General features: G+C 41.1%; 1 protein-coding gene across 1 annotated transcript in view; it reads right to left on the bottom strand.

Moving 5' to 3' along the window:
• FLT3 (fms related receptor tyrosine kinase 3) overlaps nt 1-25570 on the bottom strand; it is an 81124-nt gene that overhangs the window by 41656 nt on the left and 13898 nt on the right. Inside the window, exons 2-6 of the mRNA XM_080659620.1 lie at nt 18815-18918; nt 11489-11691; nt 8570-8685; nt 2704-2833; nt 2-129 (exon numbers count right to left, since the gene is read on the bottom strand). Of these exons, the coding sequence (XP_080515746.1) occupies nt 2-129; nt 2704-2833; nt 8570-8685; nt 11489-11691; nt 18815-18918 (681 nt within the window). The remainder of the gene's footprint in view (nt 1; nt 130-2703; nt 2834-8569; nt 8686-11488; nt 11692-18814; nt 18919-25570) is intronic.

Genomic DNA, 25570 nt, shown 5'->3' with positions numbered 1-25570 from the left:
CCTATAGTGAACAGCTTGGTACATTCCCTGCCCAGCTCATTTCTTGCACAGCACCTTATGTCTGTTCCAAATAACTCATGAAGTACACTTTGCTTCTTTGTAACAATGGGTGGACTTTCTCCTTTATAGCTATAATTAGAAAATAAATGTCATTTGACTAAACATATTTTAAAATTACAAATGAATGTTCAGGAGAAGAACAAAGTTACAGGTTGTAAAGCCTGTTTTATTAAGAGTCTATTTAAGACATATGTAACACCTTAATCAATAAAGAAATTTATAAAAAGAGTCTATTTAAGAGTGCAAAGACAGAGCAGGTCAAGGGGCATTAGATAAAAACCCACATCTGTCATTTCAGCCGAGTTCATAGGGAACTAGTTACACATTATCTCAACAATAAGAAGAACTCTCGAGAGAAGTACATAATGGAACAGTTTCAAATTTTTTGTATTTGGTGACTCCTTTGTTGTTGTTTAGAGAGAAAAAGAATTGAGAAAGAAGACAGAAGTTAGGGGAAGGAAAGGAGGGAAAAGCATGATTAAGTTTTATAATACAGCTTAACAGAGCTTTTCTTTGAAGCATAGAAGGGACAACCAGTTGAGGGGAGAATAGCAAACGTCATGATTTCCCAGCGCTAACAGGGGAGAGTCGAGGGTCCCTCCTGAGGGACATCAGCCACTTCTCGAGATTTGGTGGAGCTCCCTTCCTCTCCTCCCTCAGCAGAGGATGGACGGTGGCCCTCTGCTTGTCCTCCGGAGAGCTCCCCTAATCGTGACCTTTCCCAAAGCAGTGATGCTTTTGGAGTCTGTGTACAGTCACTTTTCGCCTCTTTATCATTTTAGGCAGGTGTGTTTTTTTCTTTGTTTATGCATCATCCCATTAGAGCTTTTTTCCTTTCTTATTATAATGAGGCAGGATAGCAAAAGGTAGGAAAATTTCTTGGCAAGTGTAATGGAGAAACGGCCAAGCAATTTACAGCTAGATAATAAATCCAATTTACAGCCAGGTAATAAATCGCAAGGTCTTATCTTTCCTAACCAAGCACAATTAGGAGCAAATGGTTTACACATTCCAGCCTGGCTGCCGGGGGCAGACCTGCCTCAGTCATGTCTCTCTTCGATGACATTTTTTCAAGGTGAAACTGACCAGAGAATGACCCTGACCCATCTATCCATTCATTTCAATGAATCAGCATACTGAAGGACAGACCTGGAGAGCTGATAAATATTCTGTTGAGATCTCCCCTAAAATTTTTGCCTTTAGAAAACAGATATAAAAACCCTCAAGATAAAGGAAGTCTGTGTGTGCTCTCCTTGGAGTATGTCCATGCCCCTCCATTTCTCAGTTGCATACTTTTACTACGTTTCTCCTAAACTCCAAGGTCCCTAGGAAACTTGCAACCACAGGAGCAATGGATAGCAGCAGCTATCGCCAGCTAACCCCCTAAACCTGTCCATAAGGCCTCCTTTTCTGACTTCCAAGTGAGCTAACAGCAGCCCTGCCTTGACTCACTTCTTTCTTATAACATTTCTAGAGGCCAAAGCAGCCGCACCTGTCTCTCTCCTGTTGCTTCTTCTGTCCTAAGACCTTAATTGTTTCACTGTCCCAGCTTTAATAAACATACTCTCAAAATCACCAAGACTCATGTTGTAAAATCTTTTCTGTACAAAGTCAAGAACCCACACACTACTGGCCATCCCTAGGCAGACCCACTCTGGGCCCAGTCCCTTTCCAGTGACAATAAGACAACAATAGTTTAGGTTCATTGTAGGAATTTTGGAAAATTTAGAGGGGGAAAAAAACACAGAGTTTTAAATTACCCAGATTTTTGTGTGTAGCTTTCTAATTTTTTTTGTCTATGAATACATTATATACCTATCTACAGGTAATCTCTTTTTCTTTCCCATCTAAAATTTGGGATCACATTAATATCATTTCTTTTTCTCCTCTTTAGTCCCATTTTAGAATAAAAGTTGTTTAATAAATTTTAATTAGCTAAAATTGCATAAATTTTTACTTTGTGAAAATTTAGCTATTGCACATTTAAAAAACAAAAGTAAACAGTTATGTGTTACCTACTATCTCCAGGCACAGTTCTTTGTGTTTCAAAATCTGCAAATCATTTAATCACCATAGCAATCTTATAAGAAAGTACTGTTACCATCTCCATTCTTCTGATGAGAAAGGAGATTAAGTAACATGCTCAAGGCCACACAGTTAGTAAGCAAACCAGAGTTCGAACTCAGGCCAGATTCTATGTCCTTAAACAATCAATTTACTAGTAAAGTGCTCTCTTCCAGAATAAACATAATAACCACAAATTAAGCATTTATTTCCAGGGAATTTCTTACTTATAGGGAACAATACACTACAGTCCATACCTTTCTTTTTCCCCAACCAGATACTCAAGGAGCTAACAATCCTGTAACTTAAAGGGCTTTTATTCATGTTGTGTCATGTTCAGGGAGAATCCTGCAGTTTAGTGAGGCAACATAGGAGAGTTCCAAAAAGCCTCCTTACTAAAACAGCAACGACCCCCGCCCCCAGCACCCGTTAAAGTCCACACTAATCGTTCCAAATGCCAAAGTTTCCTGTTAATATGGTGACCAGTTCAACTGTACATCCAGTATGACATCAACTGCATTAGAAAAAGACCAAATAAGTATAGGAATCATCACAGTTACCTCTATATACACATCGTACCTTTCACTCTGTGAATCACGAAACACCCATTCCACAGTTGGTTCTGGAATGCTCTCAGATATGCAGACCAGGGCGTCCTCATTTTCCATTTTTCTAAAGTATGGTCTCCTTAATGTGTAAAGCAGTGTATCTAAAGCATCACAAATTATTAATATTTTAATATTTTAAAAATTGTATTAGCAGTCCCCTCAAAAAAATTCTATATCATTAAGAAAGGCTAATAGTGCCCAGCCAGTGTGGTTCAGTGGATTGATCATTGTCCCATGCACCAAAAGGTTGCCGGTTCATCAATTTCTGGTCAGGGCATATGCCCAGGTTGTGGGCTCGATCCCCAGTAAGGGGCATGCAGGAGGCAGCTGATCAATGTTTCTCTATCACCAATGTTTCTGTCTTCTATCCCTCTCCCTTTCTCTCTCTCTCTAAAAAAAAATCAATAAAAACATACTTTAAAAAAAGAAAGGCTAGTATTTTATAACATAGCAGTGTCTTCTGCTTCAGTCCAAATATATATAACAATATAACCCTCACCAACATATTAAACTCAACTCTAGTAGAAACACCAACTTTAGCATTTATGATCTTAGCTAGTTTTCTTGGGTGTTTCATAAATCCACAGACAAATAAAGATGAGTGGAGTGAGGCCATGTGAAAATACAAATATTGATACAGATAGAAAAAAGAAAACTGGAAATATCAAAGTTTAAAACCCATTCTTATATAGTTTAAGACACAACTTTCTTCCCATAATTTTATGTAGGCAGAAATACACAAATTTAGAATGCAGAAATATAATAAGACAGAGCTAGAACTGGAACTGAATAATAATGAATGTCAACTGTAATGAATAAAAAAATAAAGCTTTTAAAAAGAACTGGAACAGAATTGAGAGGTTCAGTTTAGCCTGCTGCTTACACTGGACCATCACACGTTCCCCCCCCCCTCCACCCCCCGCCACTCCCACAATGCCTAATATATAAACTTACTTTCTACTTCTATTTGGACCCCTCTACGGACAGGAATTCACTACTTCCCTGAGCAGATCCTTCCATTTTTTAACAAACCTTTTTTAAAAAGAAAGTTTCCCTATGCTAAATTCTAATCTCCCATCTTATAATAAATTTTATCTTAAAGTATTACATAAGATAATATATATTACTAGAGGCCCGGTGCATGAAATTCGTGCACGGCGGGGGGGGGGGGGGGGAGTGGTGTCCCTAAGCCAAGCCTGCACCCTCTCCAATCTGGGATCCCTCTCACAATCCAGGACTGCTAGCTCCCAACTACTCATCTGCCTGCCTGCTTGATTGCCCCTAACTGCTTCTGCCTGCCAGCCTGATCACCCTCTAACCACTCCCCTGACAGCCTGATCAACAGCCTAACTGCTCCCCTGCCAGCCCCATTGCCCCTAACTGCCCTCCCTTGCCAGCCTGGTCACCCCCAATTGCCCTCCCCTGCTGGCCTGATCGCCCACAACTGCCCTCCCCTGCTGGCCATCTTGTGTCCACATGGGGGTGGCCATCTTTGACCACATGGGGGCGGCCATCTTATGTGTTGGAGTGATGGTCAATTTGCATATTACTCTTTTATTAGATAGGACTATATAATACATATATATGTGTATGTGTTTACATATATACACAAAAGAATATATGAAGTATAAATTTTGGAGCATAATAAAAACTAATGCCCACAGACCCATACTCGCTTAACAAACGGAATATTAATAAACACCTTTGAATGTACTTTTGTGCTTTACCCCATCTCTGAACCCTAGGTAACCTTTATCCTGAATTTGTGTTTATCATTCCAGTGCTTTGAAAAATGTTGTCACTGCCCTGGCCGGGTGGCTTAGTTAGTTGGAGCACTGTCCCTTGCACCAAAACATTGCAGATCCGATTCCAGGACAAGGCACATACCTAGGTTGCAGCTTTTATCCCTAATCCAGGAACCTATGAGAGGCAACCAATCAATGTTTCTCTCTCACATTAATCTCTCACATCTCTCTCAAATAAATAAACAAACAAACAAACAGATAGAAACATATCCTTGGGTGAAGATTAAAAATAAAAATAAAAAATGTTTTCACCACACAGACATGTTGCCCTATATATTAGTTTCTTTGGACTGTTTTTGAACTTCAACAGAAGGTATCATTCAATATGTAGTCTCACACAACTTCATTTTTTCATCCAATCTTATGTTTTCAGTTCATTCATGGTTCTGCATGTACTAATACTTCATCTTTTTTTTTTCACTACAGTGTTCATTGGTGATATATCACAATCTATGACTCCATTTCCTTGCAGTGGACATTGGGTGTTTTCTAAGTTTTTGTATTATCACCAATGGTGCTATGAATACTTTGTGCATTTCTACTGAGGCAGTGTGTAACTTTCTTTAGTAATATACCCAGGAGTAAAACTGCTGGTTTTTATGGTATGAGCACATTCAGTTTTACACATAATGACAATCTGTTCTCCAAAGTGGTTATATGTACTAATTCCCACTTACACAGCAGGATATGAGATTGCCTATGCTCTACATACTCACCAAGACTTCTGAATTTTCAACAATTTAGTGGGTATAAAATGATATCGTGTTGTGGTAGTTGCATTTTTTTATTATTAACATATTTATTGACCATTTAGTTTTCATGTTCTGAAAAAGAAATGACCGCTTATGTCTTTTGTTCATTTTTCTGTTTGTTTTTTTTTTCTTACTGATTTATAGGAGCTCTCCACCTATTATGACTATTAATCCTTTGTTGGTTTGTGAGTTGCAAATATTGCATTTTCTGGTGGTTTTTGCATTCTCTTCCTGTAATTTCTGACCATTGGTCCCAATTCTACCCTCTAATGTAAACATCTGTGTTTTCCGATGGTCTTAGGCAATCCTGCTAGCAGTTCTCAACCTGTGGGTCGTGACCCACAGGTTGAGAACCGCTGCTGGAGAGCGTAAGACCATTGGAAAACACAGATATTTACATTACGATTCATAACAGTAGCAAAATTACAGTTATGAAGTAGCAATGAAAATAATTTTATGGTTGGGGGTCACCACAACATGAGGAACTGTATTAAAGGGTCTCGGCATTAGAAAGGTTGAGAACCACTGCTCTAGAGTGTAGCTTTGCTTCCACATGAAAATCTTTCATATATTTAAAATCAGAAACCAAACACTTCCTAAGTTACCAATATTTAAATGTTTAACCACTGTGCTTCATACCCGAAATTAATATTATGTTATATTGTCAACTGTAATTGAAAAATGAAAATATTTGCTACTATTAGAAAAAAAATCAGAAACACAGGTTAAGGGACATAATTACTCTAACTAGTTAGACCAGGTTTCCTGACTCAGATGCCAGAAGAATTTCCTGTACATCACACTGCCCTAAATCTTCTCCTCTCCTCAAAATATTTCCTTCTCTATGCTAACCATTCCCAACTCCTTCCACTGTTCCTCACTTAAGGAATTCCAAGTTCATCGCCATGCTGACTGTTCTATTTTGTCAATATTCATCTGAAAACAAATGGAGATCTACTGATCCTTAACCTAGACATCATATTTTCATGAACATGGCCAAGGTCCAGATTTCCTTTTTTAGGAACTATGCTACACTGCCAGTGAACACAGAGCCTGTGGTTCACTAAATGGTTTCTCTTTTTCACATTGACTGTTGCCAAGTCTCCCCCACCTGATTTTTTGAACTTCACCTGCTAAAAACAAGTTTCAATGTACTTGAATGATTTTTCTTAAAAATTTTTACATTGTAAATCTTAAGTGAAAAGGAGAGATTTTAAATATAATAGAGACACACAGCAGATGCCCACTTACCTTAAACAAATTCAAATATTAACACTTGGGAAGAGAGAGAGAACAAGCAAGAAATCCCTGCCCTGGCCAGTGGGTTTCAGTGGACAGAGCATTGGCCTGCTCACCGAAGGATGGGGTTCCATTCCCAGTCAAGGGCACATACCTGACTTGCAGGTTCGATCTCCTGCCCCCTGCCCCAGTCAGGGCAGGTACATAAGACAACCAATCAATCTCTCTGTCTCTTTCTCTTTCTCGCCTCACTCCCTTCCACTCTCTCTAAAAAATCAATGGACACCCTAGCCAATTTGGCTCAGTGGATAGAGCCTCAAGCTGAGGACTGAAGGGTTGAGAGTTCAATTCCCATCAAGGACATACCTGGGTTGCAGGCTCGATTCCTGGCCCTGAACAGGAGGCAACCAATCGATGTGTCTCTCTCACATCGATGTTTATTTCTCTCTGTCTCTCCCCCTCCCTTCCACTCTCTCGGAAAATCAATGGGGAAAATATCTTCAGGTGAGAATAACAAAAAAAAAAAAAAAAAAAAAAAAAAGGAAGAAATCTCTTATTCTCTTCCAACCTGAAGCACACAGACTTACTGTCCCACAGAGGAGTCAGGGGTTGGGGAGGGGACAGAGAACAGGACCAAAATCAAAGAGCAACAAAGCGTAGTCTTGTCTTTTGAGCTTCTAGGGTCTGATTCAATAAATTTCAGAGTAATAAAAGAGTTTTTCAGAACAAATTTTGGTTTTACCTAATTTTTGCCTTACAGGCTGAATTTAGAACCTAACACACCACCCCAAACCCCAGTAAAATGACACTTCTGGGAACCTAAATGGCCGTAGTGCTTTTTCCGTTAGCAACTTTGACTGCAAGCCCCCGTGCAGTGTGTGTGGTGCAGGAAGTGCAGACCTGGCTAAAGTCAACTCTACCTGCGCCCTTTACCACACCTCTTTGGTGTGCCCATTTTCTCACCTACGTGAAGGCGGGATCGCTGTGGGGATGGAGAAGTTATGTGCAGAACACCCTCACCAAGGGTAGTCCTTGGCCAGGGTGTCTCTGTGGGCTGGACTCACACACACCACAGTCACTGACAAGGAAGAAGGTAGCCTAGCAAGTCCTACAGTGTGTGTAGCCGAGGACCCTAACCTACAGGGCACAAACCCAGAGTTTTTGGAGGCCTGCCCTGGCCCCTAAGGGCAGTAGGACCTATGTGTGAATGCCCTATCTCTGGTGTAGTCTGGCATGGGAGGTAAAGTGCTCAGTGCACATAGTGTGAACCTGTGCAGTCCCTAAGCCTGTGCACAGTGAGGAAACAGGAATCCAGAAGACACATGCTGGGATGATCCTGCCAACCACAGTGGTCTCATCTCCCTGGTTAAGAACATATGGCTTGTTCCTTACAGTTTGCATAGTGACCTGGCATTTCTATAACCACAATAGCCACTAGCTATATGTGGCAATGTAAATTCAATTTTTAATTTATTAAAATTAACTAAAATGACAACTTTGGTTCCTCAGTCACACTGGTCACATTTCAAGCACTTAAAAGCCATACGTGGCTGATGGCTACCATACTGGAAAGAGCGGACACAGACATTTTCATAGCCTCAGAGACCATGAGTAGGGCTAAGATCTTACAATCCAGGAGGTCTGTGTTTTTATACCTTTTTTACAGATACAGAAATTGAGGCTTAGACTGATTAAGTGACCTGCCAGAGGTGGTAATATCAGATCCAGAATAAGAACCCAGGTCTTCTGAATCCAAGACTAAAATGTTTTCCATTTCTTTATGTCAGCCATCTGTCACTGAAAAAAATGGGGGACCTCAATAGAGGCTATCTGGGTTTTTCAGAGTGCTAATTCTGATAGTCCCTGGGTCATGTCAGAGAGTCTCAACAGGTTACATATATGGATGGTTGAAGTGAATTCAATCAATTCAGCTCCATGGTGAGGGAAACCTGTACGTTGTGTCTGGAGCAGCTGGGAAAGCTCCTGGGTTGTAAACAATGGCATGGCCTACTGTGAAGACCTAGTAGCAAGTGTCACTTACTTCTTATACTCACTGTAAACAATATCGTGTAATTGGTTGCTTCCCTCTGAATAAAAAGTAGGTATTCTCCAGCTTGAGTTTCTGTCATTTTCAAAATGAACATGGAAACAACGCCTCTGAAAAAGAAGAAAGAGAACTGGTTATTTTGAAAAACGTGTGAAACTAAAAACATAAAATTTCATACTGAGTCAGAAGGTGCTTTGATGTCTTCCATATTCCGTCTGTGACTGTGGCACGGACGGCTGCTCTATGGAGAACACAGCTTCTGTCATGTGGCCAACACTTGTTAGTTTAACCTTGACTTTTAACCAGTCTTTCACTCTCAAGTGAAGGAATTCCATTCCAACACCTTCCCTGCATGCTTCCCAACCCCCAAACACACAGGATCTTCCATCCCAAACACAGATGTAGGGTGTGCTCCAATCGGCAATAGGGTACCACTCCCTTCAACCAAGCACTCTCCACAGGCATATTGGCCAGTCACCTGGCCACCAGCCTCAGTTCCCATTTCCAGAACCAGATCACTGTACAAGCAAGATATACTGAGATTAAAAATAAATAAATCTTTTTGTGCCTCTCTAGATGAGAGAATTCAAGCAAAATCTGACACAAGGCATTTTCCTATAAAGTAATAATGACACTGACATATCACATAGATGTAAGGAAGATGTCTCAATGTTTGCATTTTTAACTTTTCAGATATTCAGAAAAGATAAATTTGGCTAGGGGCATTCACTTTAAAGAAACAGTTTTGGTGTGTGTTGGGCGATACCCATTCTCATTAAAGCTTCAAATATTCTCTAGCCGTCTGTTGAGTAACGTTAGATGTAAATGTACACTTCGTGACTTTTAGACCCTTACTACTCAAAGTGTGGTCTTTCCCTGACAGTGTTTGCATCAGCTGGGATATGATGCACGTGCAGAATCTCAGGCACCACCTAGACCTCTTGAACCAGAATCCGAATTTTAACAAGACCCCAGGCCATCCAACGCTCAGAGCTCCAAGCAGCAGAGTTCAGGAGTATTTGTGCTGCACTCACATAGACAGCAAATCACTGGGTTAGTATACATTTGATTGGTTTCTGGAGATATTTTGGTGATGGACCTTCTTTCTCTGAATCATTCCCTCTTCTCATGTAACTTGTGAAAAAGTTTTGGTATTAAGTTAATTAATGTTAACTAATGTTTTGGTGCTAAGTTAACTAATCCACAAGACCTATCTATGTCTTTGGCTAACAAACAGAGCTGCCTATTATTCCAAAGCGAAAAAGGCTACTCTCATGGAGAGAAAAGAACCCTACTTTTTTCACTTGGCTTTTTGGTCTCAATCCAACGGGAACTGTTGTGGCATCAAATTTTAATAAGATTTCCAGAACATTTCTTGAAGCCAAAATTCTTAATATGAGAATGTCTCAGTTTAAGCCAAAGATAAAGGTAACTGAAAAACAGAAGTGAGTAATATAGTCTCAAAAGAGGAAAAGAAAATGAATGTGTCCCAAGATTTAGAACCAAACTTCAGAATTATAGCCACTGTCCTGAAAATTACTTATGAGTCTGTTTGAACTTAAAGAAACAAATAGAAATACTTGGTACAAGTCCATCACAGAGATGTTCTCATACCTCAGTCAATTGGCCTGATACCCCCGTTAGGTCATTTGGCTGCCATTTGCTGTCCTTCTGTTCTGGAAAGATAATACCTCTTCTACAGATCTTGGGCTCCAGAACACCCCCAAGAATAAGAGAGAAAGGCAGCCTTGGAATTATTAAGTGGGCATTTAAATGGCCTGTACCCCTTGCTTCCTGACCCCATCAGGTCTCAGCAAGAGGACAGAGACAACAGGTGACAGCAATCAGGACAGAGTTAGATACAGGCTTGGTTGTCAATACACAAATATTGGCTAAGATATTTTTATGTATCATGAGACCAGTGTTCCTCACACACAGATCAATTTCTTACTAAAATATTTTGTGGATATCACATTTCAATGATGCTCATCATACTGTAAAACAAAATAGATAAAACTAAATGGTTTTTCCCCAGGCTTTTCTCAGGAAGAAGCTTCTTACTACTTTAACTAGTAAGCTTCTTGACACTTTAACTAGAATGTAATTAAAACTTTCTTTTTATCTTCAAGATAGTTAAGTAACAAGACACCCAAATAGTCTTTTCACTATCTATATATATAAAAGGCTAATATGCAAAGTGTCCCATTGGGAGTTCGACTAGGAGACCAGGAGTTCGATCACTCACTATGACATGTGCTGACTCACTATGACATGTGCTGACATGTGCTGACCACCAGGGGTGATGTGGAATGAAGGCAGGCCCCAGCCAGCAGCTGGCAGCTGGAAGGAAGGCCCCGGCCAGCAGCCGGAAGGCCCCGAATGGCTCTGATCACTGGCTAGGCCTAGGGACCCTACCTGAGCATGAATTTCATGCACCGGGCCTCTAGTTTGTTTTATATCTTACCAGCTACTCACTGCTTTCTTAGGCCCTAACTAAGAAAGGCAACCAATAGATACTTATATATCCATTTATAATTTTTGAAATTAATAAACTTTTTAGAGCAATGTTAGATTTACAGAAAAACTGAGTAGAAAGTAAAAAGAAATTCTACATACATCCTTCCTCCCAACCCCAGTTTGCTACAACTGATGAACCAATATTTATATTAACTAAAGTTTATAGTTTACATTAGGCTTCACTTTTTGTGTTGTACATCCTATGAGTTTTGACAAATATATAATGTCATGTATCTATGCCCTAAGTAGATGTTTAGTTCATTATTTCACTGGAGATAAGAGTTACAATGGACATGTACAGAAATTTGAAAATAAACTCTAAATGAAGCAAAACATATCTTTATAGCAGCAAAAAAAGTATTCCTCCAAATATCCTTATCCACCTCCCTCCCTTACCTGTTTTGTAAATCAAAGTGTGGCTGGCAATTCAGGGAGCTGTGTTTAAAGACCCAGAGACAGGAAATGTTCCCTGGGGTTGTGAGTAGCACTTGCAGTGTGATGGATGCAGATGCGTCTACTTCGACCCTGGCCGCCTCGTAGACTGCCTCTGCACTCTCATGCCTTAAGGCACAGCCAAGGTCTTCTGGAGATTCTGATGCCTGTGAAACATACAAAACAACATGAACTTACTACAAGTGTATATTTAATGATGCCTCTTAGTTGAAACATTTTCCAAATACATATATGTTAATGTACTGCACCCATTGAGAACGTATCACTGACTGAAAAATCACATTAATTATAATTCTCTTTTAAAAAGGTAGATAACTTTAGACTGCATTTCTAAAATGTTTTACAGGCTGTTATGGGTTGAATTGTGCCATCCCCCACCCCCAAATTAATATGTTGAAGTCCTAACCCCCAGTCCCTCCGAATGTGACTTTATTTTTCAATAGTCTTTACAGAAGTAATCAAGTTAAAATGAGGCCATTAGGTGGTCTCTAATCCAATATGATTGGTATCCTTATAAAAAGAGGAAATTTGGAGAAGACATACATACAGGGAGAATGCCATGTTAACAGGAAGAGGGTTACCGAGAGGCCTGGAACAGTTCCTTCCCTCACAGCCTCAGAAAGAACCAACCCCGCTGACATCTAGATTTCAGACTTCTAGCCTCCAGAACTATGAAACAATAAATTTCTGTTGTTTAAGTCACCCAGCCTGTGATACTTAGTTATGACAGCTCTAGCAAATTAATATACAGACAATAATCACAAAATTTGTAATACATAGGTAAATGTTTTTGTGATTCTTGGTATGCAGATACAAATCTACATAGTAAATTGGTATTTGTGTTAGAGGGAATTTAAAAACCAAAATATTTTCTGGGCAGATATTCTCCATAGGCTCAATGCCACCACCACATACCTGGCCTGCTTCAAAAAATGGAGATATATTGAGAGGAGGGTGTGGTAGCAAATTCTAATGCGAGAACCTTCACCTCCTACCCCCTAACATGTAGTATATAGTTAGTGCACACACGTGTGTACAAACACACACACAAACACAAAAGCTTCTTCAGGTGAGAAGCAAGGTAGCTCTTCTGTTATTGACCAAAAGTCATATTTCTGATTTTATTTGTTCACTTACTCAGCTAGTATCAGATAAATTCATTTAATCAGAATCTGATAAGTGTTAGACCATCTGCCAGACACTATGAATCTAGAAAGAAAAGATACTCATCTTATCCTTAAAGTTTTGAGTTTAGTATTAAGAAGTAAGTAAAACTGAAATAAAATGTGACCCATAAAAAGGCACCAATTACTTTGACAGGCAAATATAAGTACTCTGGAAATTCAGAGGAGGGACAAGTGACTCCCAAGCTGGGTTCTGGGCATGCCTCACTGAGTCCAGCAGTGGAGCTGGATCTTAAAAGATGGGCATAGGCCTGGCTGGTGTGGCTCACTGGTTGAGTGTCAACCTATGAACCAGGAGGTCACAGTTCATTTCCCAGTCAGGGCACATGACTGGGTTGCAGGCTCCATGCCCAGTGTGGGATGTGCAGGAGGCAGCCAATCAAAGATTCTCTCTCATCATTGGTGTTCCTATCTCTCGCTCCCTCTCCCTTCCTCTCTGAAATCAATAAAAATATTTTTAAAAAAAATATCCTCAGGTGAGGATTGACAACAGCATACACACACACACACACACACACACACTCTGAGTAGCTAGATTATTATGATCTCTGAATGCATAATAATCTGGCCACTCAGTATATATATATTGAGAGGAGGCCCATGCACCGGGCCTTTAATATATATATAAATTCATGCATGGGTAGGGTCCAGCCAGCCTGGCCAGGGGGAGGGGAAATGGGCAGTTGGCCGGCCTGCCTGCTGGTCCAACTCCTGGTCAAGGGGACAATTTGCATATTAGCCTTTTATTATATAGGATTATTATATAGGATATACACTGAGTGGCCAGATTATTATGTGTTCAGCGATCATAATAATCTGGCCACTCAGAGTGTGTGTGTGTGTGTGTGTGTGTGTGTGTGTATGTGTGTATACTATCTAATAAAAGAGTTATACACAAATTAACCATCACTCCGCTACACCCACAAGCCACGCCCACTAGCCAATCAGGAGTGAGTATGCAAATTAACCCCAACCAAGATGGCTGCAGCCACGGAGAGAGCAGGAGGGAGGCTTGGGTTTCCCCAGCGATGGAGGAAGCCAAGCTTTCCACGCACCCTGGCCAGCCCAGGCCTCCGCTTAAGGCTACAAAGTTTCAATTATAGAAGTTAAATAAATCCCAACAGAAATGGCTGCCGCCAGGGAGCGAGCAGAAGGCTTGGCTCCACTCCAGGCTACAAAGTTTCAATTGTAGAAGATAAATAAATCCCAGATACCAGGGCCTCCTCTTGGGTCGCTGGGGGGCGTGGTTGGCCTGCAAACCACCACAGGCCCCTCGCCCAGGCCACCCCATGCCCCAAGGGAACCCCCACCCTGATCCGGACACCCTTCAGGGCAAACCAGCTGGCCCCCACCCATGCACCAGGCCTCTATTCTATCTAATAAAAGAGTAATATGCAGATTGACCATCACTCCAACACACAAGATGGCTGCCCCCATGTGGTCAAAGATGGCCACCACAAGATGGCCAGCAGGGGAGGGCAGTTGGGAGGGACCAGGCCTGCAAGGGAGGGCAGTTGGGGGCAATCAAGTCTGCAGGGGAGGGCAGTTAGGCGTGACCAGGCCGGCAGAGGAAGGAAGCTGGGGGCAAACAGGCTGGCAGGGAAACAGCTAGACATCAATCAGGCTGGCAGGGGAGTGGTTAGGGGGTGATCAGGCTGGTAGGGGAGTGGTTAGGGGCAATCAGGAAGGCAGGCAGGCGAGCAGTTGGGAGCCAGCAGTCCTGGATTGTGAGAGGGATGTCCCAGATTGGAGAGGGTGTAGGCTGGGCTGAAGGACACCCCCCCCCCCCCCCGTGCACAAATTTTGTGCACCGGGCCTCTAGTGTGTGTGTGTGTGTGTGTGTGTGTGTGTGTGTGTGTGTGTGTATTCATGTATAAAAGAAGGGAATATAAGAAAATATAGCTCTGGCTGGTTTGGCTCAGTGGATAGAGCATTGGCCCACAGACTGAAGGGTCCCACGTTCAATTCTGGTCAAGGACATGCACCTCAGTTGCAGGCTTGATCCCCAGCCCTGGTCAGGGTGTGTGCAGGAGGCAACCAGTCAATGTGTCTCTCTCACATTGATGTTTCTCCTCTGTCTCTCCCCTCCCTTCCACTCTCTCTAAAAATCAATGGAAAAATATCCTTGGGTGAGGATTAACACAACAAAAAAAGAAAATACACATGTATCTGCTCATTTGTACACAAAAAATACAGGAATAGGATCCAAAATCTAAAGGTATTGGTTAAGTACAGGAGGTAAGTAGGAAAAGGATGGAAACTTGGTAATAGAAATGAGAAGGAAGTGATACCTCTTGCATACTTTAAAAAAAATTTTTATTGATTGATTTTAGAGAGAGAGGAAGGGGGAGAGAGAAAAAGAGAGAAAGAGAGAGAGAGAAACATTGATTTGTTGTTCCACTTATTTATGCATTCATTTGTTGTTTCTTGTATGTACCCTAACTGGGGATTGAACCCGCAACCTTGGTGTATTGGGACGATGCTCTAACCAACCAAGCTACCTAGCCAGGACTGAGTATACCTTTTTATATTGCTTTGGCTTTTAGGACCATATCATGTTTCATATACTCAAAAAATAAATAATTAAAACCAACTAGGATATGGGAGGAACTAAAAATGGAACGCAAACCTAATGAACTTAATGTCTAACAAATAACATAACCATAGTGAAGGTGGTAAAAATGTAAAGGAATCAGAGAAATAATACTTTGGATACAATAATGTTAAAAAAATAATTATAACACAACAACAGCATTCTACTTATTTGTCCTGTTTCTCACTGGGAAGTGGGCTAACAATTCTGAAACCACTATGCTAGAATGGAATATATAAGTAAATTGTTATAGATAATGAGAGCCAGGTTTCCTACTGTCAGAGAGAGAAATACTAATAAGAAAAGAGGGAAAGTTAGAATAAAACCTTTGGTGCCAAATTAAAATCAGAGTTATCATATTGAACTTACTGTAATGGATGGAGATGATAGATAGATAGATAGATAGATAGATAGATAGATAGATAGATGATAGATAGATAGATAGATAGATAGACAGATGCAGAGAGCAATATAGTGTGTGTGTGTGTGTGTGTGTGTGTGTTGGGGGGGGGTAATATACATACATACATTTCCTAGCTTTTCCTGCTTAGAGGGCCTAGAAGCAATGACATCCAGTAGCAATGAGCACATCTAGCTCTCAGATTTTGGTTTCTAAATACTGTTCTCCAAGAAACCAGTGCTCTTTGGAGAAGTTATTAATTCCAGGGCTGAGGTGAGAAAAACACAAGATGAGCCTGAACCACGCTATAATGCCAAGAAGTAAGTGTTTGAAAAAAGATAGGGACATGTTGAAGGGACACAGGAGCAAATCTGAAAAGGCTCCCAATGCTGGAACCATTTGCACAACAAAAAAAAAGTGATAGTTCTGGGTTATAACGCACAGAATCAAATAAATGTCTATGAGGCCATACTGATAAATAATTGAATAAATAAATAAAACAGAGAGAAGGGACAGCTCTTCCTCACAGAAGAATGCCAATTAATAAATGTAGAGGGAATGAGGGAAAAGAAACAATCACCATTAGACAAACATCACAGTAATAACTGTTGTAGACAAAGTCCACTAATGGAAGCTAAAACCAGCAGGTGAGAACTGGAAGAGAAAAGGGATATTTGCATCTCCCCCAAAATATTTGTTAATTACAAAGGAAAAATTAGTAACTTGCAGTGGAGAACCCAGCACACAGCAACTTAATCTTCAAACAGAAATGAAGAATGATGAAAATATTCTGATTTTAAACAACAATTAAGTAGACTGTAGGCACAGTAAAATCATCTTAATTTGGGTCCAGGGTATACAGTTAATATAGCTAAGGGCTGTGGAAGATTATTTATTAGGTTTTCATGGACAAATTTTCCTACTAATGAATGCATGGTTATTCAAAACACCCCTGGAGTATAAAATTTCCAGAGAGATATTTCATCTGAAAACTGTGAACTGTGGAAGAAATTTTAAAAATCTTTTTCAAAACCTTTTTTAGCCTGGCTGGTGTGGCTCAGTGTTTGAGCATCAACCTATGAACCAGGAGGTCATGGTTTGATTCCTGGTCAGGGCACATGCCCAGGTTGCAGGCTCAATCCCCAGTGTGGGGTGTGCAGGAGGCAGCCAATCAATGATTCTCTCTCATCATTGATGTTTCTCTTTCTCTCTCCCTCTGAAATCAATAAAAATATATTTTTTTAAAAACTTAAAAAAAAAACAGCCACAGACACCCTGATAATCCACTTCACATTGAAGTGTGAAAATACCCAAACACAGCAGCTTCAGCTTCAAGGAGATGAACATGCATGATGAGGAATGCTCACCTTTGCCACAATTAGAAGTCCTATGGTTATTTGCTTAATGCTGTTTAAGAACTACTGGATCTTAATATAATCCTGAATACTGATTAAAAATATAATTTATATTACTTGAAAAAATAATGATGCAGGACTTAATACTAGGAGCCAAAACTAATCATCAATTTTTTAAAGATTGTGTTTTATAAGAAAACACTTAAATGTGTGCAATTATTTTCTTATGTTGAAAAGACACTAAGCCCTGGCTGGGTAGCTCAGTTGGTTAGATCATTGTCCCAATACGCCAAGGTTGTGGGTTCGATCCCCGGTCAGGTCATATACAAGAATCAATCAGTGAATGTATAAATAAGTGGAACAACAAACCAATGCTTCTCTCTCTCTCTCTCTCTCTCTCTCTCTCTCTCTCTCTCTCTCTCTCTCACACACACACACACAACTCCCTCTTTCTCTAAATCAATTTTAAAAAATTTAAAGACACTAAAAGTTCAAAACATTATAGAAATAATATTTAGTTTTTCATCTGCACTGAAATACTACGTATGCAAATACATATTAATAAGCCAATGTGTTATTATACCAATAGCGATTAACAAATTCAAACCAAACATGCTTCTGGCATTAAAAAATCATGCATTAAATTAGGTGTTATCATTCATGTAGGATGTTGTCATTAAAACTTATTTCATACTGATTTTAAGATTTGAGAATATTTCTAATATCTTTATTTGGGGGGACACATAGGTTATCATGTCATGTGTTTATGTGTTATACCTATGCAAAAGAAAATAGTGACTATATATTTGTATAAATCCTTCACTGAAAATGTCCATGAAGTTGGCTAATTTAGGTTTACTCTTTATTGTACACAGGCTTCCAATATTCTCAGTTCACTATTGTTTAAGCTTCCTTTATTTATGTAAATACCCAGGCTATGTCAGATGAACAGCAAGAAAGAGAGGAGTAATGAAAATCAAGGTTGGAACCTGAAGGAGTCAGAGCCAGATTATGGAGCAGTTTGCATGTCAGCTTAACTAAGGTCAGTGAAGATCTCAAGGCCGGCAGTAAAGGCTTGGAGCTGTGCTTCCAGAAGAACAGTCTGACAGCCCATGTGAGTTGAGCTGCAGAAGGAAGAAGCTACACAAGATATTATTGTTGATTTTGATGGAGTTAATGAGGGCTTGAATTAGGGAAGTGACAGTGAGACTAGAGAAGCTGAGGTGATTATATGAGAACTAGTCAAGAAAGGAAATTGATGAGACTTGGTACTGAGCACATGTGAAGGCAAAGGAAAGTAAGTACTCCAAAATGACACTGAGCTTTCAAGCCTGGGAACAAGACATGGCCATAAACAGAAATCAATTAATACAAGAATGGGAACAGGTTTGAGGAAATAGAACTGGAATTAATTGTGGATATAAATATTAATGAGAAAATGGACAACATCTATCTATATCCAGGAGGTAGTTAGAAATTGGGGACTCGTGCTTGAGAGAGAAGTCTGGATGCTCTCTAAGAAGAAAGTGAGATGCCCTTACTTCTTCCTTGAAACTAAACTCAAAGAGAACATGACTTTTAATGGAGTGGAGTGCCAGGTAGCAATGAGTACAGATGCTCAGATGTACCAGATATGAGTACATAATATACTTAAAAACATAAAAAGAAAAGCCCATATAGCCATGGTAGGTCTCAATAGAAAATATAGCTAAACTTATACTATTAATATTACTTTACCGTGGGATATGATGAATCATTGTTCTTATGATTGATTAAAACACACTTGATCACAGGCAAATCTTGATTTGTAATAGTCTCAAATATCATTGCTGAAAAAACAACTGTAAAACAAAATAAAAACAGTGATATTGATACATGCACATCTTTAAAAGAAAACACATATTCATCTTGCAACAAAACCAATGTCATCATGGAAAAATGGCCAGCAGGAAATATAACTTCATAAAGGGTGAGTCTTACTAGAAATCAGGAACAGTGATACTTAGAGCAGTGCTGTTCACCAGAATGCTCTGCAGTGATGGAATATTCTTCCCCTGTGCTGTTCCATATGGTAGTCATTAGCTACATGTAACTATTAAGCATTTGAAATGAGGCTAGTGCAACTACAGAGGTGATTATTGGTATATAAGCCATTTCTTCTTCTATATCAATGGTTGCAGAATCTTTTCTTGGTGCATTAAAAGTTTCAAAATTATGTGATTTTTTGATCGTCTATTTCCATCCACTGTGTTAGATACTTAGTGGGCCTTTTCAATCTAGAAATTCATTGTCTTATCTGGAGGAGTTTTCTTGAATTATTTCTTTGATTCCTTCTCCCTCTCTCTTTCACATTCTATTCTCCTATTATTGAGATGTTTTTCCCAAATGAGTGATGATCCTTGATAGTTTGCTCATATATAAAATGAAGCACAAAATGATCATGTAAGCTCTGTGCACATGGTTTGACCTGCTGCCTGATCTCCTCTGTATGGTTATCCTTAGGTTTTCTCATGGGCTGGTCAGATTCCCCAGAGAGACTTTTCTCTCGCTTGTGCTGCCCATATTGTGGGACTGGAGCTGGTGCCCATATCAGGGGTCCTGAAGTGGAAATCGGGTTGCTTCTCAGCTTTCTCCACCCCACCTTATGATTCAGCTTTCTTCATGTGCTTTAAAGCTCTCAATATTTTATTTTCTGCTTCCCCATTATCTTTGTCCTTATACTTTATGTCTTAATTTTGTTTACTGTCATTTAGAGGACAGGAGGTAAATGTATGTGTTCATCCACTTTCATACCTTGTAATCTGCTTTAAATAGTCAGTATTGCAGTTATGGGAAGTACATATTAAGACACATTCACTGGTTTATTTTATTATGTCTTTATTATTTAACTAGAGGCCTGTGCACAAAATTCATGCACTTGCAGGGGGGTGTCCCTCAGCCCAGCCTGCACCCTCTCTCAGTCTGGGACCCCTCGAGGGATGTCTGCCTGCCTGCTTAGGGCCCAATCCCTGTAGGGCCCTAAGCAGGCAGGCAGACATCCCCCTCGCAGTCCGGGGCTCTCGCAATCCAGGACCCCTCGCTCCTTACTGCCTGCATGCAGCAAAGGTGGGAGAGGCTCCTGCCATGGCCGCTGTACTTGCCAGTTGTGAGCCCAGCTTCTGACTGAGCAGCACTCCCCTGTGGGAGCACATTGACCACCAGGGGGCAGCTCCTGCATTAAGCGTCTGCCCCCTGGTGGTCAGTGAGCATCATAGTAACTGGTCATTCTGCACCGTGGTCGATTTACATATTATGGTTTTATTATATAGGATTATTAGCTAAAGAAGTCACATTATACCAATGCTAGTGGAACTAGAAGTGAAAATTCACTCTAAATCCTTATATTCTAACAAATAAATAATTTTCATTTCTCTAGAACTTTTGCCATCTGTATATATAGTCTTCAATTAATTGCATTGATAGGTAGAAATCCTTTTACATACCAATTTGAACACACTATAAGCATTTCTTAAAATGCTACATAGAATTGATTTGCATTCTTTTAGTGGATATAAAATGACCCAGCCATTCTCTTACTTATTACACATTTGACCATTTCCCCTTGTCTTTTAAAATACTTCACTAAGAGATTCTCAAGATGGCGGCTGGTAGGACAGTGGTGAGGCAGAGGTTGTGAGTGAGTGAGGGAGTGAAAGGGGTGTGTGTGTGCCTGTGTGAGTGAGAGACAGTTAGATTCTGCAGGAGTATCAGGGGCTGGCAGACCAGGCTCTCCTGGATGAGGAGCCCCTGCCACTGCTGCAGGCCCTCCCAAGGCTGCAGGCTTGAGCACAGAGCCCACGCCATCTTGAAGGGGAGAGCAGCCTCCACTAGGAACCCAGCCTTGCCTCCACCGAGACTGGCCTTCGACACTGCCCGGGACCCTGAAGCCACTCCAGCCAAAGTCATACAGCCTTGCCCACAGATCTGCAGGCCCCAGGATGTCCACCACCAACGGCTCATGGCTCCCTCAGCAGAAACCACAACTCCCCGCTCCCCGGCGGCCAGCATCTGGACACTGTAGTAGCGCAGCTCCAGCGTGCGGGCCCCGTGAGCCACCTCCCCATCAGGCATCTCCTGGGACCCTCTGTGATCCACCACAGGGCGTGTGCCTCTCCAACCAAAGGCACACAACTCCCTCAAGAGAAACCACAACTCCCCATTCCCTGGTGGCCAGCATCTAGACCAGGGGTGGGCAAACTTTTTGACTCGAGGGCCACAATGGGTTCTTAAACTGGACCGGAGGGCCGGAACAAAAGCATGGATGGAGTGTTTGTGTGAACTAATATAAATTCAAAGTAAAGGAGTGGAGGGGAGAGCAAGAGAACCGGATAGAACAGCTGGATCAGGCCCGCAGGCCGTAGTTTGCCCACAGCTGATCTAGACACTGCAGTGAGCTACTGAGGGCTCACATACCCAGACAAGGTCACACTATTTCAGCTACAGACTATGAGATTCCCACATCCCCAGACGATGGCTCCTGGACCCCCTCATGATTCAAAGAGTGAAATCACCCTGGCCAGAGACCCACTGCCTCATCCGCAGACTACAGGACAGCTGCCTCCTACTATCACAGGCTCCAGGACCTTCACAGTGATTTGCAGAGTGACGCTACCCCAGCAAGAGTCACACAACACTGGCCAGAGTCACACTACCTGAGCCTCAGGCCCTGAGACCACTTTCTCCCAGGCCATGAACTCCAGGATCTCACAGTGAGTGCACACCAGTGAGACCTCAGGTAACCCTTTCCACAAGAGCTGAAACCACAAGCACATCCACAACAGCTTGCATGATGAAGCCGGGGATAAGTCACAGTGTCAGACAACCAATAACGAGACTTCATCCACAAATGAGAAACTAACATTCAAGATCCAACTACATCAGGAGAACCCAAATAACTCAAGTAGGGGGCTCCACTAGAACACCAAGCTCAGGAGATCTTAGAGACTGCACCACTAGGTCCCAAAAATCACCAACTACATAGGACAACCTCCAAAAGAACCTGGGTAACAAAGCAGTTGGATCTAAGACACAGAAATAATTAAAACGTTACAGAAAAAAATGAGGAGACAAAGAAACAATCTCCAAATGAAAGAAAAAGGGGAATCACCAGAAAAGGAATTAAATGAAATGAAGGCAAATAATTTGTCAGAGAAAGAATTCAGAGTAATGGTTATAAGGATGCTCAAACGTCTGGATGACAAATGCATACAACTCAATGAGAATTATAGGGAGCTGAATGAAAATTTCACCAGCATGAAAAGGAATAAAGAGGAAATGAAGAATGACATAGCTTCAATAAAGAACACAATGGAAGGCTTCAACAGTAGACTAGAATAAGCTGAGGACTACATCAGTGAATTATAAGACAAGGTAGAAAGAAACACCCACACAGAGCAGTAACTGGAAAAAAAAACACTTAAAAAGCAGGAGAGCCTAAGGGAGCTTTGGGACAACACAAAACAGAACAACATCCACATAATAGGGGTTCCAGAAGGAGAGGAAGCTGAGAAAGGAATAGAAAACCTGTCTGAAGAAATAATGACAGAAAACTCACCTGGGAGAAACCAAGATGGCGGCATAGGTAAACACCTAAACGGCTGCCTCACACAACAATTTCAAAACTACAACTAAAAGACAAAATGGACATCATCCAGAACCACAGGAAAGATGGCTGAGTGGAAATTCTACAACTAGAAGGAAAGAGAAAAGCACATTGAGACTCAGAGGAGCTGCAAAAGGCTGAGGTACAGAGACGCGCACGCCAAGAGGACTGGCTGCTGAGTGCGTGGCGGGCTTTCTCAAGCGGGAGGGAGACAAAAGCTCCTGACTGTGCTGAACTCCAGTTCAGGGCGAGAGCCTGGGGACCCAGACTCATACGGGGGAGATCTGGACTGTCAGGAAAAGAGAAAAACACACTGAGACTCAGGGGAGATGCGAAAGGCAGAGGTCCGGAGGCGCGCACAGAGAGGACTGACTGCTGAGTGCGCAGCTGGCTTTCTCAAGTGGGAGGGAGACGGAAGCTCCCAACTATGCTGAACTCCAGTTCCAGGCAAGACTCTGGGAACCCAGAATCATTCTGGGAGAAACTGGACTGTCTGGCAGCGAGCGAAACTCAAGGGTGGCTTTCTCTCAGAGGTGCTTGCAGCGATTACCGAGGGACACTGAGACCCAGAGGCCTCATAGGGCAGGGCTGAAGGGAAGCCAAGGCTATCTGCTCTGCCCTGAGACTCCACCCCATCAGGGCTGAGCACAGAGGCTTTTGTAAATTTGCAAGTCTTGTCTCATAAGAGTTTCTCTAGCACAGAAGTTCTGCCAGCATAGACACATCTGATCCTCACAGCCAACTGGCCTGGAGGTCAATTCCTCCCAGTGATACCAACAACAATCAAGACTTAACTACAACAAGGCTGAGCACACAGTCCACAAAGGGGTGCACCAAGAGTGTCCACCTCAGGTAACTGGGGAGGCTGAGCCACTGGGCCCTAGAGGACACCTGGCACACAAAGCTACTCTACCAACTCAGGGAAGCAGCAAAAATGCGGAGACAAAGAAACATCACAAATGAAAGAAATGGAGGAAAGCAAATGACTGAATATAGAGTTCAAAACCACAGTTATAAGGTTTTTCAAGAATTTCCTAGAAAAGGCCGATAAATTTAGCGAGACCCTCGAGGATATGAAAAAAGACCAACTAGAAATTAAACATACACTGACTGAAATAAAAAATATTATACAGAGACCTAACAGCAGACTAGAGGACCGCAAGAATCAAGTCAAAGAGTTGAAATACAAAGCAGCAAAGAAACACTCAACCGTAAAAGCAAAAAGAATCCAAAAATTTGAAGATAGTGAATGGAGCCTCTGGGACAACTTCAAGCATACCAACATCCGAATTATGGGGGTGCCAGAAGAAGAGAGAGCAAGATACTGAAAACCTATTTGAAGAAATAATGACTGAAAACTTCCCCCACCTGGTGAAAGAAATAGACTTACAAGTCCAGTAAGTACAGAGAACCCCAAACAAAAGGAATCCAAAGAGGACCACACCAAGACACATCATAATTAAAATGCCAAGAGCAAAAGACAAAGAGAGAATCTTAAAAGCAGCAAGAGAAAAACAGTGAATTACCTACAAGAAAGCACCCATACGACTGTCAGCTGATTTCTCAACAGAAACTATGCAGGCCAGATGGGAGTGGCAAGAAATATTCAAAGTGATGAATAGCAAGAACCTACAACCAACATTACTCTACCCAGCAAAGCTATCATTCAGAATTGAAGGTCAGATAAAGAGCTTCACAGATAAGAAAAAGCTAAAGGAGTTCATCACCACCAAACCAGTATTATATGAAATGCTGAAAGGTGCTCTTTAAGAAGAAGAAGAAGAAAAAGGTAAAGATAAAAATTATGAACAACAGATACATATCTATCAACAAATGAATCTAAAAATCAAGTGAATAAAAAATCTGATGAACAGAATAAACAGGTGAATATAATAGAATCAGGGGCATAGAAAGGGAGTGGACTGACAATTCTCGGGGGGAAAGGGGTGTGGGGGGGTGCGGGAAGAGACTGGACAAAAATCATACACCTATGGATGAGGACAGCGTGGGGGGGAGGTAAGGGCAGAGGGTGGCGTGGGAATCGGGTGGAGGGGATTTATGGGTGGGAAAAAGAGGAACAATTGTAATAATATGAACAATAAAAATTTATTAAATTAAAAAAAAAAACTCTCCTGATTTTGGGAAGAAAAAAGTCACACAAGTCCAAGAAGCACACAGAGTCCCAAACAAGATGAACTCAAAAAGACCCACAACAAGACACATCATAATTAAACTGGTAAACAACAATGACAAAGTATATTAAAGGTTGCCAGAGAGAGACAGGAAGTTACATACAAGGGATCTCCCATTAGACTATCAATTGATTTCTCAACAGAAACACATCAGGCAGAAGGGAATGGAATAAAATATACAAAGTGATGCAAAGCAAGGGTCTGAATCCAAGAATACTATACCCAGCAAGGCTATCATTCAAAATTGAAGGTGAAATCAGGAGCTTCACAGACAAAAAAGGCTAAGGGATTTTATCACCATCAATCCAGCATGCAAGAAATGCTAAAGGGACTGCTGTAAAAAGAAGAAGTAGAAAAGGGAAGAAGGAACACAGAAATAAAGAATAAAAATGGCTACAAACAAGTACCTTTCAATAATAACCTTAAATGTAAATGGACTAAGTGCTCCAATCAAAAGACATAGGGTAGCTGAATTGATAAGAAAACATGACCCATACGTTTGCTGTCTACAAGAGACTCACCTCAGAACAAAGGACTCACACAGATTGATAGTGAAGGGATGGAAAAAAATTTTTCAGGAAAATGGAAATAAAGAAAAGGTGGGATAGCAATACTTATATCTGAAAAAATAGACATTAAAGTTAAGGCCATAACAAGAGA

This window comes from Plecotus auritus (genome assembly GCF_963455305.1).
Source record: "Plecotus auritus genome assembly, chromosome: 3".
In the NCBI taxonomy this organism is placed as follows: domain Eukaryota; kingdom Metazoa; phylum Chordata; class Mammalia; order Chiroptera; family Vespertilionidae; genus Plecotus; species Plecotus auritus.
This window is presented reverse-complemented; position numbering and strand designations above follow the sequence as displayed.